Source organism: Austrofundulus limnaeus, unplaced genomic scaffold, assembly GCF_001266775.1.
Source record: "Austrofundulus limnaeus strain Quisiro unplaced genomic scaffold, Austrofundulus_limnaeus-1.0 Scaffold36, whole genome shotgun sequence".
Taxonomy (NCBI): domain Eukaryota; kingdom Metazoa; phylum Chordata; class Actinopteri; order Cyprinodontiformes; family Rivulidae; genus Austrofundulus; species Austrofundulus limnaeus.
In genome coordinates this window covers 802538-829566 of record NW_013952438.1, presented here as the reverse complement: position 1 = coordinate 829566, position 27029 = coordinate 802538, and the positions used below count along the sequence as shown (strand labels likewise).

General features: G+C 38.5%; 2 protein-coding genes across 3 annotated transcripts in view; one reads left to right on the top strand and one right to left on the bottom strand.

Annotated features, from left to right (window-relative positions):
• Nucleotides 1-25: 25 nt before the first annotated feature.
• Nucleotides 26-25484, top strand: mtrex (Mtr4 exosome RNA helicase). Its single transcript, XM_014006498.1, has 27 exons — nucleotides 26-141; nucleotides 421-549; nucleotides 2308-2374; nucleotides 2472-2534; nucleotides 2662-2774; nucleotides 8443-8617; nucleotides 8821-8911; nucleotides 9484-9608; nucleotides 9721-9819; nucleotides 10022-10139; nucleotides 10228-10359; nucleotides 13753-13832; nucleotides 14230-14340; nucleotides 15304-15405; nucleotides 16260-16385; nucleotides 17715-17865; nucleotides 18009-18181; nucleotides 18264-18332; nucleotides 18403-18528; nucleotides 18600-18710; nucleotides 18795-18983; nucleotides 20137-20300; nucleotides 20439-20544; nucleotides 23418-23474; nucleotides 23556-23718; nucleotides 24071-24175; nucleotides 24623-25484. Exons 1-27 carry the CDS (start codon nucleotides 41-43, stop codon nucleotides 24673-24675), a joined length of 3099 nt encoding a protein of 1032 aa, XP_013861952.1. The 5' UTR covers nucleotides 26-40; the 3' UTR covers nucleotides 24676-25484.
• The window catches only part of plpp1a (phospholipid phosphatase 1a), a 13399-nt gene continuing 11212 nt past the window's right edge, over nucleotides 24843-27029 (bottom strand). For both annotated transcript variants that reach the window (XM_014006500.1, XM_014006499.1), the window contains exons 4-6: nucleotides 26907-26964; nucleotides 25950-26126; nucleotides 24843-25807 (exon numbers count right to left, since the gene is read on the bottom strand). In XM_014006500.1, the coding sequence (XP_013861954.1) occupies nucleotides 25691-25807; nucleotides 25950-26126; nucleotides 26907-26964 (352 nt within the window). In that variant the 3' untranslated portion in view covers nucleotides 24843-25690. The remainder of the gene's footprint in view (nucleotides 25808-25949; nucleotides 26127-26906; nucleotides 26965-27029) is intronic.

The window sequence follows — 27029 nt, the reverse complement described above, 5'->3', positions numbered from 1 at the left end:
CAACCTCGCGCTGCATCATGGGAATTTTCTTCCAGCAAACATGGCGGACCCCTTCGGAGACGGATTGTTCAGCGTGTTTGACGAAGAACAACAAAGTTCTGGCAGCAAAAAGATTCCCGCAAGCATCTCCACAGACACAGGGTGTGTTAAATTGAGTAAACAAGTGCTGTGTGTGAAGTTAAGAGTCATTTTAGTCTGTACCGCGTGAACTTAGCTTTACCAAGTGGATTCGTCTCGTGCAAGACCGAAATAATTAGCTCTGCTTTGGTTAAACTGAACAACTCACCATTTTTTATTTTAATTTATTGGCTTTGCTCAACTTTAGTTCAAAGCTACGATTAATTTTAATAAAACACACATTTTTAACAATATAAAACTCTTTAGCTGACGACTTATGTGCGGTTTTTTCCTGTTTTTTAGAAAAGCTGCCGGTATCGATGATGACAAAGATGCAGGTCCATCTCGGATCAAGAGGGAGGCTGACTGTGACGGAGGAGAGGACACGGTGTTTACGAAGAGGCCTCGACAGGAGACGGCTAATGATCTAAAGTAAAATACATTGTTTTACCTGACCAGAGCAAAAACAACAACACGGTTAATACATGCACTTTAACGGATACTGCCGTCTTTGCGCAAAGCATTATGGTCCAATTTGGGGGCATTCGGTGTCAGCTCTGGCTGTATGCATCTACTACTGTACGGTGCAAAATATTATTCATCTGCAGCCAGGGTTGTCAGAATGAGTATGAGTATGGGGTGCCACTACTATAGACTCTGTCACACACACTCACGAGACAACAATTATACTCACATACTATTAAAAGCATGCACACACACAATCATAAGACTACAATAGCCCATAAATACTATTAAAATATCAGACACCCATACTATTAAGAGCATGCACTCAGCCCTAAAGCACCTAACACAGCTTGAATGAGAGCTAGTACCTGTGTGTGTATGAGTCAAAGAGTAGAAACGGTCCTTTTTGTCCCACAGAGGTGAAGTTCAGGTATAACAGCAGCAACAGATGCACCAATTCACAAAACAATATATTGCTATCCAACAACAGCAATAATACTGCAAAACACGCCTCAGTGTTTTTTTTTTTTTTTGTTTGTTGTTGTTTTGTTTTTGTTTTTTGCTGGTTGTATCCAATTTATTGTACCAAACCTTGTTAAACTAACTGATCCAGACACGTAGAAAGCCTTAACTCCAGAAATATGAAACAGATTGCCATAAACACCCCCAAATTTCACCCAGATCAGAGCAGTATCACTCTTTAAATGCAGAAAGTTGCAGAGGACCGGTGTTTTGCACGCAGCTTTTCTCCAACTCTATTACTGTGATCAGTGCAAAAATTTCAGCACACCACCTGGACACACCGAGGAACCAACCGTGACGAGCTAGCTTGGACCTGAGCCCCGGTTCAGACATGGCGGAAGAGTGCGCTTGCCAAGCAGAAGAGGGCCGCCTCGGATCGCTTTTTTTCTTTAAGCTTTTTGCAAAAAGTAACCAGCGGATTTGCATTAAACTCTCAGCATGGCTTTATCACTCCTGGGGCTACACTTGATTAAAGTTTCAGCCGAATCACACCAGCAGTTAAAAAGTTCCATTTTTATTTGTTCTCCTAAAGAACGATTTCGCCATGCAGGCGCTTAAAACGTTCTAGAAGTGGCCAGATGGTTGTTGTGTGCACAGCTTTTGTCCAAATCTACTACTTTACCTCCTGGACACCCCGAGGAATTAACCGTGACAGATGGACCTGAGCCTCGGTTCCGACTCATATAAAACAGGTTATTATAGTGATTGGCTAAAATTAACCCGGTTCCATAAAGTGAACAGTTTTTACCAGCTCTAGCCCCCAAACAATCCCACAAACCATTGTGCACTATATCTACTAGGTGGCGCTTAACAGTATCCCTGAAACGGTCCATTCCAGTTCACTTCTGGTTCAATACCCTTTCATCTTAAGTTTAAATTTAATTTATTTATGAGTTATAAGTTCAGTTTTATAAGTTTGAAATGATCTTCTTTACATTGAACTCATAGCATTTACATTTCTTTAATAACTCTTGATTGTGAAAGTTCAGTGTTCGCAAATATTTTAGTTGTGGTTTGTTTCCAGGGTTTGATCATTTGTAGCCTCCATATTTATAAATTGTGTATATATAGTTGTATGTCAGTAATTGACAGAATGATTTGTTCTATAGTGTTTTTAAGAAAACAAAATTGTGAATAAAAATGTACCGGCTTTTAAAATTTTCACCTAAAATGCACCTGACTGTATTATGTTATTTTTTCCAGTCTTGCAGAATTTATGCCTCAGGTGAAGGTGGAGCAAGTTGAAACTGTTGAAGGATGCTCACATGAGGTAAATAGAGCATACCAAATGAAGGTTATCAACTTTAAAGCAGCATTTGATTTGAAACGTTAAAGTTTTAAATGATAAACACGTCTTTTGTCAACAGGTTGCTCTACCTGCAGAAGACGAGTACAAACCACTAAAACCAAGAGTTGGGAAAGCCGCTAAGGTACAGTACTGTATTTGTATTGTTTTTTTATGCAATTGGTGTATGTGAATATGCCTACTAAGTTGCATTTATATTATTTGTTATACTTATTTTTATTTTTAATTAACTTCTATGTTTTGTCCTGCAGGAATACCCTTTTGTACTGGATCCCTTTCAGCGTGAGGCCATTTTGTGTATCGACAACAACCAGTCTGTGCTTGTGTCTGCACACACCTCTGCAGGCAAAACTGTGTGTGCTGAGTAAGTGTCCTCCTTGAACACAATGCTGTTTAGGCAGTCATTTTAGGTAACGACATTATGCTATAGTACAGCATGATTTAATTCTGTTTTTTTTCCTTTGTGAATGTTTTTTTATCCTGTTTTACCTAATACCCAACAGGAAAGACACACAGAACTTCTGTTTGTTTTTTACAGCACATAACCTTATCTACTACTTTTCTCCAGACTGTCTTATAATTAATAAGTATAGCTTTTATAGCATTTACTGAATTTTTGACAGTTTTAATTAGAAGGATCAACAAAATAAGGTCTGATTTATCAATATCCCAAATAACGAGCGCTATATAGCTGTGCTAAAAGTGGGCGTGGTGCGAGTAATTTACTAAGATTGCGTGCGCAAATGATAACTGGTGCAAAAGTGTTGCGGACCGCCCTATTTATACGAGGATTTTGCGTGTGGTAGGCTACTGGCTGTCAGCATGGAGAAATTGGAAGATCAGAGTGGCCGTAAAAGAAAAAGGAAGTTCGAAGCCAAAGAGTTGGAGGTGTTGGTGGAGGAAGCAAAAAAACACTTTGGTGAACTTCAGCAGAGACATCTAAGCGTTGCCAGAAGAACCGTGATTTGGGAGGCCATCTGTAAAAAGGTGAATGCTGTCGGCAGAATCAGAAGAACTGTTGATGAAGTGAAAAGAAGATTCCAAGATATCCGCAGAAGAACAAAGGAAAAACTTGCCCTCAATAAAACCTCAGCAAAGAAAACGGATGGGAGACCGGCAGAAGAGATACCGCTCACTCCACTCGAGCGGGAGATTGAATTAACAATCTGTGACGGGCAGATTGTTGGAATCGAAGGATATGACTCGCTCGAGCCAAACGTTTCAAACCAAGGTAGGCCCATAATAACAGAGACGCATTTCTTGTTTTGGACATATTTCATTGAGTGTGAATGTGGTTCATCCATAGAAAACAACAACAAAAAATAGATTTCATTATTTTAAAACGTTTTTTGTAAGGTGTCCGTCATGACCGTAAAAACTAACATTCATCTCTTTATTCTTAAACGGAGAATCTTCATCAGATGTCCGACAATCCCCACCACACTCCTCCAATCAGCTTAAACCAGAAAACATCTCAGCAGAGCCCCAAAAGCGTCACGATTATAATGACATTGATCAGGAGCACCGACAAAGCAATCAAACCGATGGATTACAGGCCATTGCACGCGAGGTGAGAGCTATGTCAAATGTGGCGCGAACTCTCCGCCGTGACACTCAGGCCATTGTTGCGCACACGAGGCAGCTAGTCAGCGCTGTGTCTGGACTGACCGTGGCCGTCAACGCCCTGGCAGCGGTCGCAAGATCATTCGGTGGCAGTGGTCCTTCAACTGAGCTGCCGGAGGAGGGAGGAGGGGCAGCGGGTGGATGCCAGCTCAACCTGCGAAAACGCAAAACCCCAAATAAAAAACTGGTTTTGAGGAAAAAAAGAAAATAAGGACACTTTTTTATCATGTATTTATTGATTAGAATATAAAATATTAGAACTAGGCTTTATTGTTCTACAGTAGGGAAGTTCAGATGCATAGTGATGGGCAGTTCACATAAGGTAAAAGAAAAAAATGAATGAAAATTTGTAAAGTTTGCTGTTCTGTGCTGGCTGTTAAAGTTCAGTTTTGTTTGTTTTAAAACATGCAACAATATTGAAGTTCATTCAGTATTTTAAGTTTTTGGTTTGGTTTTAACTGGATAAAAACATTAAAATATAAAATGTAAACCTCAAGTGGCTCATGAGAAATGACTTTAAATCAAATTAGCCCGTGTCTGCAGTCCCGCTGCGTCAGTCTGTCCTGCATGTGGCCAGACGTGATTTTCCTCCACATCCATGGCCTCATACCTCGGACAGTGTGCTCCAAACAATGGGACCAACTTTTTAAGCACGCCAAAGGAGCGCTCCACGATGATACTCATGTGAATGTGAGACACATTATTGTGATGTTTGGTGTATTAGGGTTGTGCACAGGGTTCTAGGGGAAGGGGTGAAGAGTTTATCACATTAAAATTACAGGTTAACATCTGTCATTAATAAGAGAAATAATTGTGCATAATATGTACACAAACTTACTTATTTAAATTTGTAATTAAACCTTTTGTGTCGCACACAACCTGAACATTCAAAGACTGTGTGCGCTTGTGATTTTGATAGACCTGTTCTTAATCTGAGGGAGGAACAATAGGTCTATTGCACCTATTATTTTGTGGAAGCCAGCAACAGCATTAAAAGCTGTGTTTTTTGTCATTTGTGTCTCGAGTGCTTAGGGACTGAATATACTAGCTCATCTTCTGTGACATAGCATTCAGCACTTGAGACAGCTCACCAGAAAAACTACTCTGGGAGATGATACTAACTGTGATGGTGTGCTGGAATGACACAAAGTGTTGCGAGTAGTTTTGTCTTAGTCTATATGGCATGTCTTCTATGTGTGGCTGGCTCCAAATCATTAACTGACATTTCGCATTTAACTTTCGATAAACACAGAACTCCTGCTCCTCGTCTCATTTCTACTGCTGAGCTCTTCTAACAAACAATAACTGACCTATGTGGTATTTCTTGCATAGAAACAAAGGTTTAACAGGTCCTGTTAAAACACTGAAAGTTTCTTTGTGTACAACTGACTAAATTAAATAAATAATATAGGAAAACTATTGAAAGTAAGTTTTACTCATTAAGTTGTGATCAGTAGCTGCCATCTTTAATTCTGAACTCCTTATGACATAATTCCTAAGCATAATCGACATGCATTATGAGAGATGTAGTTTATGGTCAATGCTGCCTTTAAAGCTTCTTAAATATTAAATATGATTATTATTTACAAATATTAAATTAGGTTTCCAGGCTGGCCCTCAAGCCTTGAGTTTGACATACATGCCTTGGGTCCTCCAGCAGCTCAAAAATGGCATCGCTGGATAAACGATATGTCTCCACTATTTTGATTTCTGACAAAGTATGTTGACTCACGCACACAAAAAAATCTCTCTGTCGTCTGTCATTGCACCTTGATGGATTGTGGTTTCTACTTTGCCCTTTTGACAAATGCATTCGTTGTGTAGAGGGTTAATAAATTAGCTTTGCAAGTGCTATCAGGTTTGCGCGTCATTTTACCAGAGGTATATACTAACAAAGTACATTGATTTACTTTGCTTCAGTACTTAATTTTTTTTTGTGGATTTGTAATTTTACCAAGTATTTTTTTACCGTAACTTTTACTTATTTCGTTAAATTCAAAACCTAAAAATGATACTTTTGCTTCTTTATCTTAAAATTTAACATCTGGTTACACGTTACAAATTTAAATGTGACCTGAACTCACTGTGAAAAGTTATTTATGCACTCTAAAAATGAAGTGTTGAATTTATTTAACCAAGTTATGTCAACTAGTTCCACTAAACCCAGTTCAGTAAATTGAGCAATTGACACATTTTCTTTAAAAAAATGTTTATTTATTTAAATCATTTACTCAGCTCAGTTTAGTGGAACCAGTTTGGTTAAGCAAATTCAGCACTTCTTCATTTCTTTTATTTTTACTTTCCCGATTATTGTGAGCAGTTTTAAGACTTTTACTTAAGTACTTTTCTTATTAATGAAGTAATTTTTACCAAAGTCAGTAGTTATTTATTGCAAGTACTTTATATACAGTGGTTTGCAAAAGTATTCATACCCCTTGAACTTTTCCATATTTTGTCACATTACAACCACAAACATAAATATATTTCACTGGAATTTAATGTGAAAGACCAACACAAAGTGGTATACAATTGTGAAGTGGAAGCAAAATTTTACATGAATCAAAACATTTTTTACAAATAAAAAACTGAAAAGTGCGATGTGCAAAATTATTCAGCCCCCCTGAGTCAATACTTTGTGGAGCCACCTTTTGCTGCAATTACAGCTGCAAGTCTTTTAGGGTATGTCTCCACCAGCTTTGCACATCTAGTGACTGCAATTCTTGCCCATTCCTCCTTGCAAAACAGCTCAAGCTCAGTCAGATTGGATGGAGAGCGTTTGTGAACAGCAGTTTTGAGATCTTGCCACAAATTCTCAATTGGGTTTAGGTCTGGACTTTGACTGGGCCATTCTAACACATGAATATTCTTTTTTTTAAACCACTCCATTGTAGCTTTGGCTTTATGTTTAGGGTCGTTGTCCTGCTGGAAGGTGAACCTCCGCCCCAGTCTCAAATCTTTTGCTGACTCCAACAGGTTTTCTTCCAAGATTGCCCTGTATTTGGCTCCATCCATCTTCCCATCAACTTTGACCAACTTCCCGGTCCCTGCTGAAGAGAAGCACCCCAGAGCATGATGCTGCCAGCATATTTGACAGTGGGGATGGTGTTTTCAGAGTGATGTGCAGTGTTCTTTCTCCGCCACACATAGCGTTTTGCATTGTGGCCAAAAAGTTCAATTTTGGTCTCGTCTGACCAAAGCACCTTCTTCCACATGTTTGCTGTGTCCTCAACATGGCTTCTGGCAAACTGCAAACGGGACTTCTTATGGTTTTCTTTTAACAATGGCTTTCTCCTTGCCACTCTTCCATAAAGACCACATTTGTGTAGTGCACGACTAATTGTTGTCCTGTGGACAGTTTCCCCCACCTGAGCTGTGGCTCTCTGCATTTCATCCAGAGTCACCATGGGCCTCTTGGCTGCCTCTCTGATCAGTGATCTCCTTGTTCGGCCTGTAAGTTTAGGTGGACGGCCTTGTCTTGGCAGGTTTACTGTGGTGCCATACTCTTTCCATTTCCGGATGATGGATTGAACAGTGCTCCGTGAGATGTTCAAAGCTTGGGAAATCTTTTTATAACCTAAGCCTGCTTTAAACTTCTCCAAAACCATATTCCCAACCTGTCTGGTGTGTTCTTTGGACTTCATGATGCTGTTTGCTCCCCAATATTCTCTTAACCAACATCTGAGGCCGTCACGGAGCAGCTGTATTTGTACTGAGATTAGATTACACACAGGTGGACCCTTTTGAGTCATTAGCAGTCATCAGGCAACTTCTGAATGCAATTGGTTGCACTCAGGGAAAAGGGGGCTGAATACTTTTGCACGTCGCACTTTTCAGTTTTTTATTTGTAAAAAATGTTTTGATTCATGTAAAATTTTGCTTCCACTTCACAATTGTATACCACTTTKTGTTGGTCTTTCACATTAAATTCCAGTGAAATATATTTATGTTTGTGGTTGTAATGTGACAAAATATGGAAAAGTTCAAGGGGTATGAATACTTTTGCAAACCACTGTACCTCTGTATGTTATGGGCTTCTTGTAAATCAGCTCCTAAGTGTTATAAAACTGAACTCTGAAGTTTGCTTGGTAAATCCATAAATAATATGCCTCAGTTTCTTTAATCATGTCAGCATTAATCAGTTGTCACAGACAAATGAAGCTGTGTGATTGAGTGACTGTATGCTGTAACTGATACAGAATTATAAGGAATTTGACTTTATGAACTTGTTATCCTGATGTCATTTATTGTATTATTAAGGTAAGTTTCCAAGTGTAATTGAAATTACAATTGTTATGTGAGTTAAAGTCTTCTAGCTTTATCAATATTTAATATTTCTTTTGACTAGTTATATATTTTTAAACTTTATGATGTACAGCAGACAGATCTGACCTACTTTGCTCTTCTTGTAGATATGCCATAGCACTGGCTCTCAGGGAGAAGCAGAGAGTTATCTTCACCAGCCCAATCAAGGCCCTGTCCAACCAGAAGTACAGAGAGATGTACGAAGAGTTTCAGGATGTGGGACTGATGACCGGAGACGTCACCATCAACCCGACTGCCTCATGCCTCGTCATGACCACAGAGGTGAGCCCTAGTTTTGTCCAAACAGGATTTATTATCAGAAACATCAGTTAAATCACTATGACCATCCACTGATACTGGGTAGGTTTTCCTTTGGTTACCTTGACCCATCAAGACTTCCTGCCAGGTGCTATTGTATGAAAGAGTCATGTGTGTCCATTGCACATCTGGATTGAGAAATAAGATTCCATCATTATTTCTTCCAGATTTTGAGGAGCATGTTGTATCGAGGCTCAGAGATCATGCGAGAAGTGGCGTGGGTCGTTTTTGATGAGATCCATTATATGAGAGACGCAGGTATGAACAGAACAAAAAAGTGACCGCACATAAGATAACTTACAACTCTGAGGTTACTTATGGCACGGGAAGTGTTTTCATATGTCCCTTTTAGGAACAAAGAATAAACTTTACTAGCAGATTTTAAAGATTTACTGATGGTTTTATGTGTAAAATTTAGCACAGTAGCTTCGTTTGTAAATGTCTCTTTAAAAACTGTTACCGGATGTTTTAAGAAGATTACTGTTCAGGCTGTAATCCCAGTTTACTTTTTTACTTTTCTGAGATAACTTCTTAAATTAATTCTCTACTTAACCTAGTTTAAACCACTCTCATGCCAATTTGGACTCTAATGTAGCTGTAGACACTCTTAATGCGTTGTGTACTCTTCAGCTGGTTTCTCAAAGCAGAACATGGGGTTTTGTATTTAAAAAACTTGATTTTTAATAACTTTGTCACTCAAACTTGGCAACAGGATGTAAAACCAGTTTAGCTTGGGGTGAAATATCTGTGTTCAGTACTGAACCACATCTCAGAGATAAGATTATAAATAAGTTATTTGATGTAGCAACACTACTTCATCTATATTTCAGAGCGTGGTGTGGTTTGGGAGGAGACCATCATTCTTCTTCCTGACAATGTGCACTACGTTTTTCTCTCTGCTACCATTCCCAATGCCAGACAGTTTGCTGAGTGGATCTGCCATTTACATAAGCAGGTATGACATACTTGCATCATTTATCCAGATATTTATAATAGCTTATCAGACTAAGTTGTTTAACTGTTAATTTTGTATTTATTATTTAAGTGCTCATTTTCTTTTCCTGCAGCCTTGCCATGTGGTTTATACGGAGTACCGTCCTACTCCACTGCAGCATTACATCTTTCCAGCAGGGGGAGATGGACTCCATCTGGTGGTTGATGAGAATGTGAGTATGCCACAGTTATTAATTTAGCAGAGCTAATCAATGATTTGGAGTCAAACTGAACGTCTACGTTATTAATCCAATCCTCAGGCTTAGTATTTGTGGTTTCATTGGGTCAGAAACACTTTTTTTTTCCACCTGTTGATGCATCATATGGAGCAATCCATTTGCAATATTTTCTATATGCATGCATGTTTTTCTGCAGGGGGACTTTAGAGAAGACAATTTCAACACAGCCATGCAGGTGCTGAGAGATTCTGGGGAATCCGGAGCCAGCAGTGGAGGCAGCAAGTGGGAACGAGGACGGAAAGGAAGCACCAGAGGTACACATGCGTAGTATAACTAATATATGAAAAAAAGTTTTTAAAAACATATTTATCTGCAAAAATGCATTTTGTGTATTCTCTCAAGGTCCATCCAGTGTTTTCAAGATAGTGAAGATGATTATGGAGAGAAACTTCCAGCCAGTCATCATATTCAGCTTCAGTAAGAAGGAATGTGAGGCCTACGCTCTGCAGGTGGCCAAACTGGACTTCAACAGTGGTACGTGCATTTAGGGAGATTTTGTTTAGAGTTACACTTTTCTCACCATTTTATTTGTGTGTAGGTTTCAGATTCAGGTGTAGGGGTGTTGTTGCATCTTGTGACATGACAGTGGGTGCATAAAACAGTCCTGGTTGGCTTTAGGCATTGCACAAATAGAAACATGTTATTAGATTGTGAAACCGTTGTTTAAAGGGGCACTAGCATGTAAAATCAATTTTTTTTAGTTTTATATCATGTTATAAAGTTATCCTCTCATCAAAAACATGCCCAGAGTCTTACTTTGACTCATTCATGCATGTTTGAGAAATCCTGTTCTGAGGCAGCCAGGCAGGGGAGCAAAACAACCGGTTGGGTCTAGAACCACCTTTTGGGATCAGCTCCTCCTCTGGGGTGTGTCTCCAAGCTGAGCTTCCTCATCGCAGAGCACGCACACCCACACGGCCCCATGCTGAAATGAGCAGGACAGAAGCAGAAGGAGGTTCTTAAAGAGACAGAAGCCAATTTCAAAGTGTTAAGAAACAGATATGATGAGAAGTTAAGTTTATTTTCTATTAAACATAAAACAGCATTTTAATAACAACTGAAGTATGAAATAGTTACTTTTATTATGGTATAAAATTTAAATATATGCCTGAAAAACACATACTATTGCCCTTTTTAAATTAGTGATGATTTTATTCTTGCGAAAGAGCGCTTTTTTTTGCATGAAACAAAAAAGAATCCACATCAACTTTAGAAATTTCACTGCAGCAGTGTTAAACATTTATTTGCTTTTATCTGAAAACCCCCTGCAAGCATGATGAGAACTTGTGCGACAACAGTGCTAACCACTAAACTTAAAATTATTTTATTTTATCAGTTTTTATTAGAATAACTGTCACACTGTCGGTTCTACTGGAGTCAAAGATCACTTCTCCATTTAATGAACAAATTCCTTCTATGCTTGAATGTCATAACAAACACATAAGGGCTGCAGCTAACAATTTTTTTAGTAATCGATTATTCTATTGATTATTCTGTTTGATTAATCAAGTAATCTGCAGTAACTACTTAAGCTAATGACCAATAAAATTATTTAATATTGTGAAGAGGTAATGTACACTTGCTGATGACCCTACTGTAATCAAATTAAAGTTAATCCAATAGCATTTTATTTATGCAGTTTAAGCTCCAATTGCTTGTATTTATGTGTGAGATTTGAGGGTTCGTTAATTAAAAGCACTCTGTCATTGATTAGTTTTAACTATCACTGAAAACTTTAAATGCTGTAAATAAATTTTTATGGATTGGAAAACTGAATGGGATCTGTTGTTTAGAAACTGGGTAAGTAAAAGGTAATGACAAAGTTTGAGGTTTGCACATTGAGTTTTGTAGAGTTCATGCGTTATTGGTAATAGTAAAAGTAAATTCATATTTCTTTTAAGATTGTATTATGTTCCTGTTTTAGGCAATAACATATTTAGTCTTGACTGCTTAGCTATAATCAAATATGACAGTAGTAATAAATGAAGGGTTTAGTTACAGGTTTCAAACCCATAAAAAGCAGCAGCAAAAAATAAAAAAAATCCTAACTTCTATAAATACCTTTTAAAGCTTGAAATATTCACTCCAAGTATCTAATTTAAGTCAAGATAGAAGAATAGCAACGAATAATCACACTTTTAATTGGGTTTTATCTTTATCTGACACACATTAGGTGTTTTTACCACACAACCTACACACTGTTAAATAATTTCCTGCCTGGTAGCTTCTGTGATTAGTCAGTACATGTAACATTAGCCAAAATATAATTCCTTGTACTTCTGTAACATGACAGATTATCACAGATTTAGGAACACATATTTTGCAAAGGGAGCATTAATGATACCTGTTGTTAACTCAGGATGAGTTCTGTGGACCGGCTGTCTCCTGTTCCGGTGCTGCAACATCTCGGACATGCAGTGCGAACGCTGCTCTGTGTTGTCTTTCTGGTTTAGTTTAAAATGTTTCCACACTTGAAAATTTCTGTCATTTTCTGGGCGCTTAATTTTGGGACTCTTCGTCTCCCTTCACAGCTAAATATAGCACTTATGTTGTGCAACACAAAAGAATTTGAGTCGTACAAAACTGTGCTGAATAATTTAACAGTTTTTATTTTTAATGAAGCTTCGAGGCAAATAATTTGCCTCGGGGTTTTTTTTAGTAGTTGAGTTACTCAAATTATTCGAGGAATTGTTTCAGCCCTAAAACACATTTTGTGACAAATTTCTTGTGGGAGTTAATATTAAAAAAAATCTGAGCCTCTCACCAAAACGCTAAATCGTTGTCAGACCGAACTGATGGAAACCTCTCCATTGAGGGGAGTGTTATGAATATGGTTTATTGTGACGCACAGTTGGACAAGTAAAGAAGTTGCTTCATGAAGACAAATACTGTTTGGAAAGAATCCAGCTGTAGGGGAAGCTTGGCTCTCATCCACCTCCTTCAAACCTTCTGCAGTGAAATAAAACATCCATACAAATTGTTATTGTGAAAAATTTTCCTCCCTCATCTTGATTTTTTAAATTATTTTTTCCTGGACTGTGACATTATTAATGAGGTCTGTTTGAAAACTAAGCTCCTCCAACAATGAAGGCTTTCATTCTTTGAAGACTAAATGTTTTTTTTTTATCAACATCCCAAACAGTAAATGGGAAGATATTTATTTTCCTGTTTTCACGAACGAGAAAAACAAAATAGCATTGTGGAAGAGAGGATTTTATATGTTTTGAACAAAATCCTTGAACTAAAAAATAAAAATTGTCAAGTTAGTTTCTTGTTTTTTGAATACGTTAGACAAACAAAACAAATTGTGCCGAGATAAATGCCTGAAAAGATGGAAACTGAACTTGGCCGTCAGCATGTATAATGTAATAAACAGATGTTTGACCAGGTTATGAGTGTTCTGGAGTTTAGTGTGTGTAGGTTGGTTGTGATGAGGTGATTGAGCCACGTGGATCCTCTGGTTTCTATTTTTTTACTGATCAACTCTTAACCCCTCTTTTCCTTTTTTTCATGTGTTTTATTTACTCTTTGGATCATGCTGTATAATTTTCCCATTTTTAAAGACTGAAGGAACCAAACTTTACTGTGAGCTATTACTTTCTAAGCCTGGGGTGAACAACAACAATCTTTTTAGTACAAAATTTCAAACACTGTAAACAAGGGTTTGTTCAAACATCTACAGCAAAGACTTGGTTTGAACTGGTCAAAGTTTCCCTGCAGGATAATCCCCAACTTCCCGTCCCTTCCAGTGGTCCACATAATTAAACTGGACTCGTTAAAGATGTAAGAATGCTTTTGTGTTTGTGTTTGGACTTCTGTCTGAGCAGCTGTGAGAGGATGTTAAGAAATGCACTTTGTTTGTTCCAGATGATGAGAAGCGTCTGGTGGAAGAAGTGTTCAGCAATGCGGTGGATTGTCTTTCTGATGAGGACAAGAAGCTGCCTCAGGTAAGCGGGACAGGTTCATCACACATGTAGGTTTTGAACGTAGCATTTAACACCTGGTACAGTTTTAAAACAAGCCCCATAATTCCCCTCATGTCCTTTAATTTATGTGCTCAAAACTAAGAGTTAAGCTTGTTGGAGAATGGCTCAAACTGAGCTCCACTTTAAGCCGCTCTGTTATCGTGTGAAAACCAGTCGTGTTCATGTTGTAGCTGTTTGTGAGTAGATTACCTCAGCATGTGTAAAGGCTAAGCCAACCATGTCCCACCCTTTTCCATAGCCAGGGTTGTTTCCATTTCTGCATTTCTGCTTTTAATTGCTGAAATCCTTTTGAGTAAAGCTGTTTGATTTAAGCTACCACTTATCAAATGAACAGTAACGATCCTCTGGTGTCCCACAGGTGGAGCATGTGCTGCCACTGTTGAAGAGAGGGATAGGAATCCATCATGGAGGCCTCCTGCCCATCCTGAAGGAAACCATAGAGATTCTTTTCTCTGAAGGCTTGATTAAGGTACCTCCATCTCTGAGAGGAGCCACAAAATAATAATTGAGTCATAACTGCATGACTCAAAAACTGGTCAGTTGTCATGCAGTAAATGAAGGAGTTTTATCAAAACTCCATGCACCTTTTAAAACTAAGTTAATCATCACGGTAAGCCTCTTGTAAACCAGGGTTCCTGCAGATCCTTAAAAAGTCTTAAAAGTCATTGAATTCATCAATCCAAAAATAAGGCCTTAATTAGCCTTAAAATGTCTTAAATCAATCTTTCAGAAGTCCAAAAAATGTTAACACATTGTAAATAGGATGACTAATTTATATCAAATATTAAAATAATTGGTAACGTTTATTTTTAAAAAATATTTACATGCAGACATTCCCCTTTGACATCACTTCCTGTTATTTCACATGCAAATATTTCAACAACTGTCCATCTGAGCAATGTGAAATTTGTTTTGTAATATGTTAATAATGTTGTCTTTCCAAAAATGCATTCATATTTCTTACAAATTTTGATGTCACAGGCACTTCAAGGTTTCATCTACAGCAAATTGGGGTTACGACCCCACGGTGGGTCCTAAAACTCCAAATTTTGGGTCGTTAAACCGACTGCTAAGAAAGTTTTTGCTATATTTTACGAAAAAGCTGTTAGATATGGATAAAAACAGTTGGTTTATTAGCAGTATTTGAATACTTCAACCAACAATACTTTGATTCATGAGTTTCTGCTACAGTTTTATTTTTTTGTCATTTATGTTTATTATGAAATTGGTCTTAAATTTAATTTCACTTGTCACTAAAAAGTCTTAAAGTCTTAAATTTAACTTGCCTTAAACTGTAGGAACCCTATAAACAGTCTTTTTGAACATAACACCTTGGAAATATGTATTTGAAGCAACAAATCACTCAGTCTTAAATAATTATGTCTATATATTGAGAAAAATTTGTGTTAATGCTTCTTAAATTTCTTTCCAGGCCTTGTTTGCCACGGAGACATTTGCCATGGGTATTAACATGCCGGCTCGGACTGTGCTCTTCACCAGCGCACGCAAGTTTGATGGCAAGAATCACCGCTTTGTAAGAGAATTCTCACCTACTCACTACCACACACCACCTATAAATAAACCACCAGAGCTCCAGTCCTCTATTACATCGTGACGTTTCGCATAGTTGAGAATGAATCCTCCCAAATGCAGGAGGATGAGCCAAAACTGCTAGCTAATAGAAACAAGGCAACCATGTTTGGGAAAAGTTAAACACTCAGAAAGAAAGTGAACAGTGCAAATCTTCAGTCAGAGGGTCGGAAACTTGTGAGGTTTACTATAAACTGTCCCATCTCTTTAAACTAGTTCTGGTGTGTGTTTAGTGTGGAGTTGATACTCTGTGTTGCTCTGAAGTCTTTATACGGTCTTCAAGCACTCTTACTTGCTTTGCCACATAAACAGCCACGTATTGTTTATAAGAGCTGGGGGCCGTGTGTTAAGCTGCAGTTATACACACACACACACGCACACGCACAAAGGCTTGAAGAGAATGAGAGACAATCCAAGAAGTTCATTAGGAACATCTGGTGCTTCTGATGGAGCCAAAGCTCCACGCAGGCACTCGCTTCAAAACACTCCTTTTATTCCTGAACCACAGTTTTAAAATGATGATCCCGTGCCGTGGTATTTCTGAAATAAAGACGTTATAATTTCACCACAAAACAATGTGATCCTCCTCTTGTCACAAAGACCGTTAAACAGATTAAGATTTGTCAGAACGTAATGGGAAGCAGAGAGAAGTTGCGTGGTCTGTGCTCTTGTGTAGATATATTGTAATGTTTTTGTTAATCATTAGTTTGTAGAAAAGCAGACAAAAAAAATTATTCTTCCAACTAAGAAGACATTTTCTCTTCAATCTTCTCAGTATCATTTTCTTTTTTTGTCTAGATTACATCAGGTGAATACATCCAGATGTCTGGCCGTGCTGGGAGGAGAGGAATGGACGATAGGGGAATTGTTATTTTCATGGTGGATGAGAAGATGAGTCCAGCCGTGGGGAAACAGCTACTGAAGGTACGTCTTATTTCTGTCATCACACGGCTTTTTGGCTTAAATTTTCAATTTATACAAATTGACCAATTTTTCTATTTGTTAAACTGACGTGATGCTTTTTGTGTTTCAGCTAGAGTTTGAATGTGACCATTTGGTGCTTTGTTGCCACCAGTGGTGGGCACAGCTAACCAAAAAGTTTGGATTACTGACCACTAATCTGCTAAACATTTTAACTCCTCTAACGCTAAACGGATTAAAAAAAGAAGTTAGGGTAGGCTAATGCTAACCGCTAAGACAGATGTCAGTCGTCGGCTGTGTCTCAATTCAAAGCTTGCACGAGTATTCTTCCTGGCCGAGGATATGCCAGGATTTGATGTGCTGTCAGCAAACTAAACAGAAAAACAAAGACAGCTGAGTTTATTTTTAAATGACCAAGTTGGCGTAGTTTGTAAATCCATTACGGACCAAAGAATTTGTTTTTAAATGTAAGTTTAGCAACTTAGTTGATGAAATTTGTCCTGTAATGAGATGTTAAACAAAATGCAACTACAAGTACTGATACTTGAGCTAAACTCAAATTATTAATGTTTTTAAGTCTGAAGGCATATAATCCATAAAACCAATCAACAGGCAGCACATGATCACACAAACATATGTCATCACTAGACTGTCTCATTTCACAGCTGTTTGTGCCCACGTCTTCATCTCCTTCATCTCTGGTGGGACTGACACAGACTTGTTAGTTTTCTATTGGTTTAATTTGAAGGTGGGTGGGATCATCTGTGGCAAATCGGCCAATCCAAACCAGAGTTATAGTTCTGTCCAACTTCTGATACTTTTGATTCACCCCTTTCAGAATAAAAACATCTCTTCGATTTGTATTTTTATACTTTTTGAAGTTAGTCAAACAACAAAAAGCAATTACTTTCTGTACCGTATTTTATGCATAGTCAGTTTTTGCATTTGTCATTTAAATATTGTTAAATGTTATTTGACTTTTTGACTCTTTTAGTTATAAGTTTAGCTTCTAAAGATGCTACATGCTGCACACATGGCGCCTGGCACATCTAGCACTGCTTGTAAGAGAAGATAGTTTTTATTTAATTCAGGATGAATGGCATAAAAATAAAAGTTTTACACTTGTGAATTTTTTAGTGGACTTGAAATTAGCAGAACCTAATTTAGCAGAAACCAATCTGTCCGCTAAGGGTTTCCAAAGTTGTCTAAAAAGCTAATCAGCTAAATGGGAAGCTAGTTCCTCTATCAGCAGATGCCCACCACTGGTTGCAACTTTGTCTTCTAGTAAATTTAACTTGTAGTAAAGGAGTTTATCATTACTGTTCTCTGCAGGGCTCAGCAGACCCTTTAAACAGTGCCTTCCACCTGACCTACAACATGGTGCTCAACCTGCTGCGTGTGGAAGAGATCAACCCAGAATACATGCTTGAGAAGTCCTTTTACCAGTTCCAACACTACAGAGCTCTGCCTGGTGTGGTGGAAAGTAAGGTTTTTTTTTATATGATCCCTGTAAACATTTCAGGTACTATTAGATTAGATGATAGCTGGTAAACCGACACTACTAAAAGCTCAAAAATTGTTGTAGTGGTTTGAAATTGAATCAGAATTCTTATTATTTTTGTGCAGAAATAAAGAAGTTAGAGGAGCAGTACCACACTATTGACATCCCGAATGAAGAGAGTGTGGTCACTTACTTTAAGATCAGGCAGCAGCTGGCCAAACTGGGTAAAGAAATACAAGAATTCATCCACAAACCCAAGTACTGCCTGCCGTTCTTGCAGCCTGGACGACTTGTGAAGGTACAGCTTTACTCAGAGTCCGGCAGTGATGAACAATCGTTATCTCTAACTATAAACTGAACTGTTTATTTTGATGCCGCAGGTAAAAAATGAGGATGCTGACTTTGGCTGGGGAGTTGTTGTGAACTTTTGCAAGAAGACCAACGTAAAAGTAAGCCAGTTTTACCTGCATTTTTTTTAAATAGCACGTTTCTGGGACTAATTTTCATTTTGTCTTTTAGACCAGCACAGACTCTGAGCCTCTGTATGTGGTGGAGGTTTTGCTTCATTGTAGTAAGGAAAGTGTAAAAGATGCTGCAACGGAAGCTGCCAGACCTGCAGCTGCTGGGGAGACTGGAGAAATGCAGGTTGGTGAAACTAGATAAATGCACAACTGCACGTGAAAAACACACCTTAGTCATTTGTTTTGTTTGATCAGGTGGTTCCAGTGATGCTCCATCTCCTGGCTTCAATCAGCTCGGTTCGCCTTTACACCCCTAAAGACCTGAGACCTTTTGACAACAGACAGCTCATGCTCAAATCCATCCAGGTACACACAGCAGCATTCTGAAAACATGAAAGTGAAATTTATCTCAAAACTATTTCAATTTGCCTCCAATCATTTTGCCTTTAGGAGGTGCAGAAACGTTTCCCAGACGGCGTTCCTTTACTCGACCCCATCGATGACATGGGCATCAAAGACCCAGGGCTGAAGAAAGTGATTCAGAAGGTGGAGGCCTTCGAGCACCGGATGTACACCCACCCCCTCCACAGTGACCCCAATTTGGAATCTGTCTATTCACTGTGTGAGAAGAAAGCTCTGGTGAGAAACGTGTGTTTTTGATTTGTGTGCACAATGAGGTAAATGTCAAGCTTCAGGAAGTCCAAGGAAATGTCAGTCCATTTTACAAAGTAGGGATTAAACAATAGATGGATATAGTTGAAATGTTGGATTTTATTTATACACATAATGTACTGTTAGATAACAGTCTAGATAACCTTTTATTTTCCTTCTGTTTTTAACTGTGTATAAACTTTTACAAACACAGGAAGGAAACAAAGACATTATTTCTGCATCTTCAGCCATACGTCAAACAGATGTCCGGCTTTCTCATCCTGCACAGTCACAGACTCCTTTCCCTTCAGTAAATAGGCAAATTATTCACAGGGTTATCTAACACAGATGTTCTCCGTCTCCCTTCATAACGAGTGATATTAAAACATGACGTCTACTGGCTAACACTGACTCATTCTTTTAAATGTTGCACTCATTGATCTGGGCTTAAATTACCCTTTTTTTAGGTGGTAAAAAATCTGATGGATCTAAAAGAGGGCCTTGTTGTTATCACTATGGAGTGATAGTTGAAATCTTGTCATAAAAAATGGAACGCGTCTCTTTTTTTTAAACTTTTAAAATTGAACACAAATACCTAAAGATGGCATTTCCCCTTTTTTAATAGCTGCTGATGTCACTTTTATTCATATAGCACATTAAAAACAACAAAAGCTGACCAAAGTTTACAGTTCAAAAATGTATCATTAAAACAAAAGTAAAAAAGAAAAAACTGAAGCTCAAACTCTGCCTCCATCTGCTCAGATCACAAGCAAAACAAAGGCACGAGTCAAAGATCTACAACTCTAACTTTTTACTTCGTCTTGAGTAATAAACCTCACTGGTGGTATTTGTGTGCATATTTGGCCGAGCTTTGTGTTTCGCAACAGTGAGTAATAAGACTGACGTGGGTTATGGATTTTGTTGGTGTAAGTCTGCAAGATAAGCCCGAACCATCTGCTATAACTTTCAGCCACAGTCCTGTTAATCACTGTGACAGTTACTGTACTGTTGGAGATTAGCCTGTGCTCAGAACAGCTGGTAGTTCTGACAGAGGTTTATGAGCGATGTGTATTTCTGTTAACCCCTTTGCCTTGTTGTATATTACACCGCATGACGTACTGCGTGCTGTTGCATTTCTTAGATTGCGGCAGATGTTCGAACGGCCAAACGAGAGCTGAAGAAGGCTCGAACCGTCCTGCAGATGGATGAGCTGAAGTGCCGGAAGAGGGTTCTCCGAAGACTCGGCTTTGCCAGTCCTTCTGATGTCATCGAGATGAAAGGGCGTGTCGCCTGTGAAATCAGCAGGTAGGGAAGAACACGTGTTATCTGGGGTGCTTTGTTGGTCTTTAACATTATCACTTTTGTGTTTGGATTTGTGTGTGTTACCTGCCCCAGTTACATTTCCTCACTATGATTATGTAAATTAAACTTTTTTTTTCCCAGCGGTGATGAGCTCCTGCTGACAGAGATGGTGTTTAACGGCCTCTTCAACGACCTGACGGCTGAACAAGCCACCGCCCTCCTGTCCTGCTTCGTCTTCCAGGAGAACGTACGAACAAACACACAGAATTCGTCTCGTTCTTTGCACAAACATACCCCCGAACACTGAACCTAAACATCTGATTCCCATTCCCACTCTGAGTTGCATTCTTGGCCCGTTTCCCTGCTTTGCAACCAAAACAGAAAGTTGAAGTTGATATATTTGTCTTGTCTAATGAGGTCTGTTGTTTTAAACAGAGAATTAAGCAGAACGTTTCTCTGGCTCCACATTTCCTCAGTCGTCCTAAAAGAACAAACGTCTGCTTCGATCAGTGTATCTGTCTTTGTGGGCAGTGACTGCTCCCTGTCATGTTTGCTGTACAACTGTGATGATTGCATTTTTGTGTGCTGCTAATTTGCAGGTAATCACATCTCAGTAGTGGTTCTTCATATTTTATTCTGATACATTTTTTTCTGTCCACTTATTGTGTGGTCTCATTAAAGACCACAAGGAAAGATTTTTTTCCTGTTTTTTTTTAAACAGAAAAACAGTTTTGGGTTTATTTGTCAGGAAACTGTTTACTATCCAGCTATGTCCTGACTGAGGCATGTTTTGGAAGTCAAGCTTTCTGTTAGCCCATTGTTAGACAGATGATCCAACTGAAACAAACAACAGCTGCTTTACGTTCTTTTAGCAGAGCTCTGCTGAGCAACCAGCTTCAAAAGGAAGCTACAAATAGCAGTGAGGTGCTGCTGTGTTTCTGATACTTGTAAATGACAAACGAATTAGCGGTCTGTTTCTGTTTGACTACAGAGTGGAGCATTTTAACACAGACCTGCTGGTTGTTTGATAGAGGAAAAACTATCACTTTTTTGTCTTTTAGTTTGTCTTTTAATTCTGGATGCCTAAAAAAAACAGTGAAAATGAAAATACAAACTTTTATGTTTTGCTTCACTTTGTCTATTTTAAATGACTAATGTTGAAAGAAGATGTTTTTGGTTTTTTATCTTATGTGGATTCCTATGAAGGTAATTTAGTTTTTTTTAATTATTCAAACAAAAAGTAGTTTCGATCAAAAAAATCAATCAAAAAAATAATTTCAACCAAACAAAAAAGCATTTTCAATCAAAAACAGTTTAATCAAGAGGTATTTTGCAAAACAAACATTTTATTTTCACGTGTCAAATCTGGTTGAATCTCAAACTTTTGGTTGATGCTCTAAGATTTGGTTGAACTCAAAAAAAGTTATGAACTCCGAGAACATGAAAGTCCGGGGCGGGGCCTAGGAACGAACTATGTAAAGCCTACTTCACACTCTCTGAACTGCCGAAATTGGCTCAATTTGTTGCAGTTCCATGATGAAAATGATGTCATCGTGTTCTCAGCGTTGACTCGGCCGCCCATTTTGTCACAACACCCTGGCAGAACTTTTTACGCCTCCCCCGCTCCACATAAGAACTTGTGTGATTGGTCAGAAGTTCGTGGGAGTTTTTGTTTGTGCTGAAAGCGCTCGGACGCTGCATTTTACTTCAACCACTCGCTTCCAAAAAAAAAAAAAAGACTCGCTTCCAGAGCCAACTGTTGTACCAGGAAGCAAAACTTAGAGCATCGACCAAAAGTTTGAGATTCAACCAAAGAGTTCCGATATGCGAAGAAAAAGTTTGTTTTGCAAAAAAAAAAATTGGATTGAATTTTTTTCGTACTGAAATTGCTTTTTTGTTGGGTAGAATTTTTATTTGTTTATTTATTTTTATTTTTATTATTATTTTTTTTATTGTAAAAAGTTTTTGGATCGAAACTACCTTTATTTTTTTTGTTTGGATAATAAAACAAAATTACCTCCACAGATTCCTAAATGACAGTTGCTAAATCTAAAACCCAATGCCTGATAGTTTTTTTTTTTAAGTTTTACAGTTTTTTGGTGACTTTTTTTTAGATCTTTCGTTTCATAGATGATAGATTGAATAAATTCTACACGTCTGACTCTTTGTATAAAGCCACAAGTTGCAGCTGTGGTGGAGTCAGCATTGATGCACAAAAACTTAAACATCTTATTCCCCAAATTCTATCAGGATTAGAATGACCACTATATTGGTTTTATTTAACCCTCCATCCACATGGTTGTGTTTGGGTTAGCATACAGCAAATAGCAAACAACCAGTTGTGAAGCACAGTTCTGCTAATCCGTTTGTAGCAGAACTAGCTTCTTATTTAGCAGATTGACTTTCCTGCTAACTTTGGAAACCCTTAGTGGACCGATTAGCTTCCACTAATATAAAGTCCACAAGTGTAAAACTTGTTTTTTTGATGCCATTTATCCTGAATTAAATAGAAACTATCCCCTTTTACAAGCAGTGCTAAGCGTGTCATGCACCATGTGTAGCATGTAGCATCTTTAGTGGCTTAACTTAAAACTGAGTGTCAAAAAGAAAAAAAAAACATTTAACAATATTTAAATGACAAATACAAAAACTGACTATAAAGTATGGTTGAGAAGATATTTGCTATTTGTTTGACCAACTTCAAATGGTATTTATAAAAATACAAACTTGGTCTAAAAATGCTTTTGTTCTGAAAGGGATAAACTGGAAGTATCACAAGGTAGACAGAACTATGATTGGTTTGAGTGTGCCAATACCTCTTCAAATCAAACTAATAGAAAATTAGCAGGTTTGTGTCTGTCCTAGTGACTGTCATCTTAGCGGTTAGCATTAGCTTCCACTATTTATTTTGACTGTTTAGCAGATTAGTGGTTAGTGTAGCTAACTCTTTAGTTAGCTGTGCCCAATCACTGCAAACAACAATCACTAGTTCACAGCATCCCTGCAGGATGGTTTGTGTTTTGCTCAGCTCCAAACTTAACATACCCTTACACACACCTTTATGTTATTCCTGTGACTGTGCTTTACTTTGTAGTAATTAATAGTTATTTGATTCTGCAGGCCAACGAGATGCCAAAGCTGACTGAACAGCTGGCTGCACCTCTCAGGCAGATGCAGGTGAGACGACGCAAAAGCACAAACCATTTTCCAAGACGATTTGGATTTTGAAAACCTGAAAGGTTATGTTGTTGGGTTCAGGAGTGTGCGAAGCGCATTGCCAAAGTGTCTGCAGACGCCAAGCTGGAGGTGGACGAGGATTCTTACCTGACCCAGTTCAAGCCCCACCTGATGGATGTGATCTACGCCTGGGCCAACGGGTCCACGTTTGCGCAAATCTGCAAGATGACTGACGTCTTTGAGGGTTTGTTCAGCATGTTTTTCTTGTTCTTATTCCCTTTTTCTTTTTCTTTTACCGTTCATGCAGCTTTTTGAGACTGCTCAAGGCTTTTTTGAATTTGATTTATTACACATGGCTCGTTTCCCAGTTCCAGATTTCTCCCTTAAAGTTTCTGTGCCAGCTCTGAGTTCATCTGTTAAATATTGGATGTTGAAAAGCAGAAAGGGAATCTTGAGTTGAGAAACTTTAGGGAGGACTGGGCTTGCATGTGTTCTGGGAACAGAAACCGAAATGAGAAATACCCGTAACTATCTGGCTGTCAGTTTAATTTTAGAAATGTCTTTAATTTTCTCCGTCATGCATGTGTTTTGTTTAGGAAGCATCATCCGCTGCATGCGCCGCCTCGAGGAAGTGCTGCGACAGATGTGCTCTGCAGCCAAAGCCATCGGCAACACTGAACTGGAGAACAAGTTTGCAGAAGGTAAGTCAGAATGATTAGTTTTCTGGTGGAACATAAAACTAAATGTTTCAGGCTGAGTTTTAGTTACAAAATGCAAAATTCTTATTGCAAAATTGGGACTGTTTTAGGTTAGAATGCTTACACGTACCAAACTATAGTTTCTGTTCCAGGAGAGGAAATAATCAGGTCATAAACTATTAATAACTAATAACACAGTTATCATCTTATTGACTCAAACAGAGGAATCTGATAAAGCTGTAATATAGCTCTTATATTATCTGAAAACCAAAGCTTTGTTTGCCACTTCAGTATCAGTTTTATTGTGCATGACTCCGAACAGATCTACACTACTGAGATTTTAACCTTTCTTCCCCTACTAAATGACTTTCCTCACAAATAAATGATAATTGACTTTTGATTTGTATATGAACTAGTTGCAGGAATAATTTTCTTGTTTTCTTTCCGCAGGAATAACGAAGATCAAGAGAGACATAGTCTTTGCTGCCAGTCTGTATTTATAGGTATGAACCTGTCCAAACCTGTTTTCTTCTTCTGCTTGTCAAAAATCTGTGTTTAGTTCCAATTTAAACCTTTTTTTTTTCACATAAATGTTTGTGGTCAGAACAAATTAAAAGTTTTGAATTAGTTCTTTGCTTCCAAAGTAAACTGATCCACAACACATGCTTCCTTTTTGCTAATATTGAGTAAAATGGCTTTATTTCAACATTTGTACATATTTGTAACATCGTTTTAATAAAAGTCTGTATGGTGGCTTGGTTACATACAGATTATACAAAAAGCACATTGTCTATTTACTTGTTTACATTAAATACACAGGAAGCTGTGATAGCAGCTGCAGCAGACCAGCAAAGGCAACGTGGGATTTATCAGTCTACTTACTCTACACCTCTTTAACCAAATGTTACACAAGTCAAATCGCTAGTTTGTAATGTCAGATTAGACAGCTGGAGAGTAAGACAGCAGCAGCCTAGAGTCGGCAGTCCCAGAGAACGACACCCTTGATCCAGCCTGGCCCTCAGGCAGCAAACTTTAAATACTAACCGAAGGCGCGAAGACTTGAAACTGAGCCCAAATCAGATTATCAAGCATGCCGACTCCAGGTGAGGAAAAAGCACTAAGCAGGGTTACATTCACAGGTTTCCAGCAGTGGTCAGGCCCTTTAAGTGAGTGCATGCATTCAAGTCTTCTTACTGCCTCAGTGGATGCTAAATGAGTCCCATCCTTTTAGGATCTTTAGCCTCTAACCTACAGCTTCCAATGATCCGAACATGTTATCGCACCATTTTCGTTTTTTTTTTTTTCTTTTTTTAGAAGACAAAATATTGTAAAAACAGAAATTTGAATAGGCCTGGTGGTGGTCAACGAGTTCCTTTCCTTGCGTTTAAGAGAATATTGAGAGTTCACACTGAAAGTCCATGCATTGTAGTGGATGGAAGTTTGAGGACGATGAAGCTTCGCTGCTGGAATTCTGGGTGTGGGTTTGGGGGGAGCAGAGGTCCCCGCTGCTCTCCGAGCTTAGTTTGGACTTTCAAAGTGGTTTCCATTTGTGGGCGTCTCCTGCATTGTATGGAGGATGTCTGCTTCTCGACGGGTCTCCTCACAAGGCTTAAAAAAATCTGATACACAGAAGACCTGCAAGGCCAGAAATGTAGAAATCTTATCAGTGCTAACCTTGGCTTAAAGATAGAGAGCAAATAAAAGTGCCACTTTATTTGTGATTATTAACAGGAAGCAAACATTTAACAAGAAATCAATGCAGATAAACAAGTCTTACCACCAGCAGGGCCATCAGTGCACCCTGCAGAAGTCCTGTCAGCACGTCACTCCAGTGATGTTTGTAATCTGACACCCGAGACAGCCCTGTGTACACCGAGGCAGCGATCAGGAAGAACTGTAAGGTTGGTCTCAGAAGCCGCGCCCATCGGACCTGGAGTCGAGCCTGCAGGTACAGCTGAGAAACACAGGAAGAGATTGTTTTTTAATGCAAATAAGCGACCAGAGCTGTGCAAGACTCAGCACTTTTTATTTTCTACTTTCATTACTTCAACAGAGATGAGACGAAGTCTTGTGTCAGTCTGACATTTAATAAAACAAGTTCACTCATTGGCCATCTGGTCTGAGGCAGGATAATCTTAGGTTTACTGAACAGTGTGTTAAAAACGGGGAGTGCCTTTTTGTATCAAGGACACCCGGGCTTAACCTTTGTCCAGACTCTTTTTGTTTCTGACGCAAACGCTGCCATGCTGCAGGCAGGGTTTTCCAGTGTTGAACTTCCACACAACAGAGAGGGACTTATTGTGGTACTTTGTCCTCGTGCCTATTTATGTCAGCCTGTACTGAATGAACCACCAGCTTAGAGTTTATCAGGGCTGTGCAGTTAAATCCTGAACAAACACCGTAGAGTGCTACTGATACAATTCAAAAGGTTGCCAAAAACACAGGATCTCAAAGCACCGTAGCTCAGATAAAAACACTTGACAAATGATGATTTTTGTACCATTTCTCTGATTTTAGTCATTAGCACAAAGACGACACAAAAGGAACAGTTGGGATGTAACAGAATCCACTCATTAAACTAACCTGAGCTCAGCTCAGACACTAATTGGTTGAGCATTTATCTAAAACCATCTTATTTTGTTTACATAAACCCCAGACGTCTCAGTAATGTGTTCCAGTAAACAGTGATGGATAAGATTTCACAGCTCAGCACGTAAATGACTTGTGTACTTACAGCGAGGAACAGCATGCAGTACATGGAGAAAGACGAGTGGCCGGAGTAGAATGACAGCCTGAAATGGGGAATAAACACATAAAATTAATGTGTGGCACAAAATTTGTTCATATATATATATAT

Bases quoted from the DNA above. Each gene is read 5' to 3' on its own strand.
- mtrex (XM_014006498.1), top strand. From the start codon at position 41: ATGGCGGACCCCTTCGGAGACGGATTGTTCAGCGTGTTTGACGAAGAA. The intron at 9,820-10,021 runs GTGAGTATGCCA...GTTTTTCTGCAG, and splicing joins ATCTGGTGGTTGATGAGAAT to GGGGACTTTAGAGAAGACAA. The intron at 23,719-24,070 runs GTTTGTTCAGCA...TGTTTTGTTTAG, and splicing joins GATGACTGACGTCTTTGAGG to GAAGCATCATCCGCTGCATG.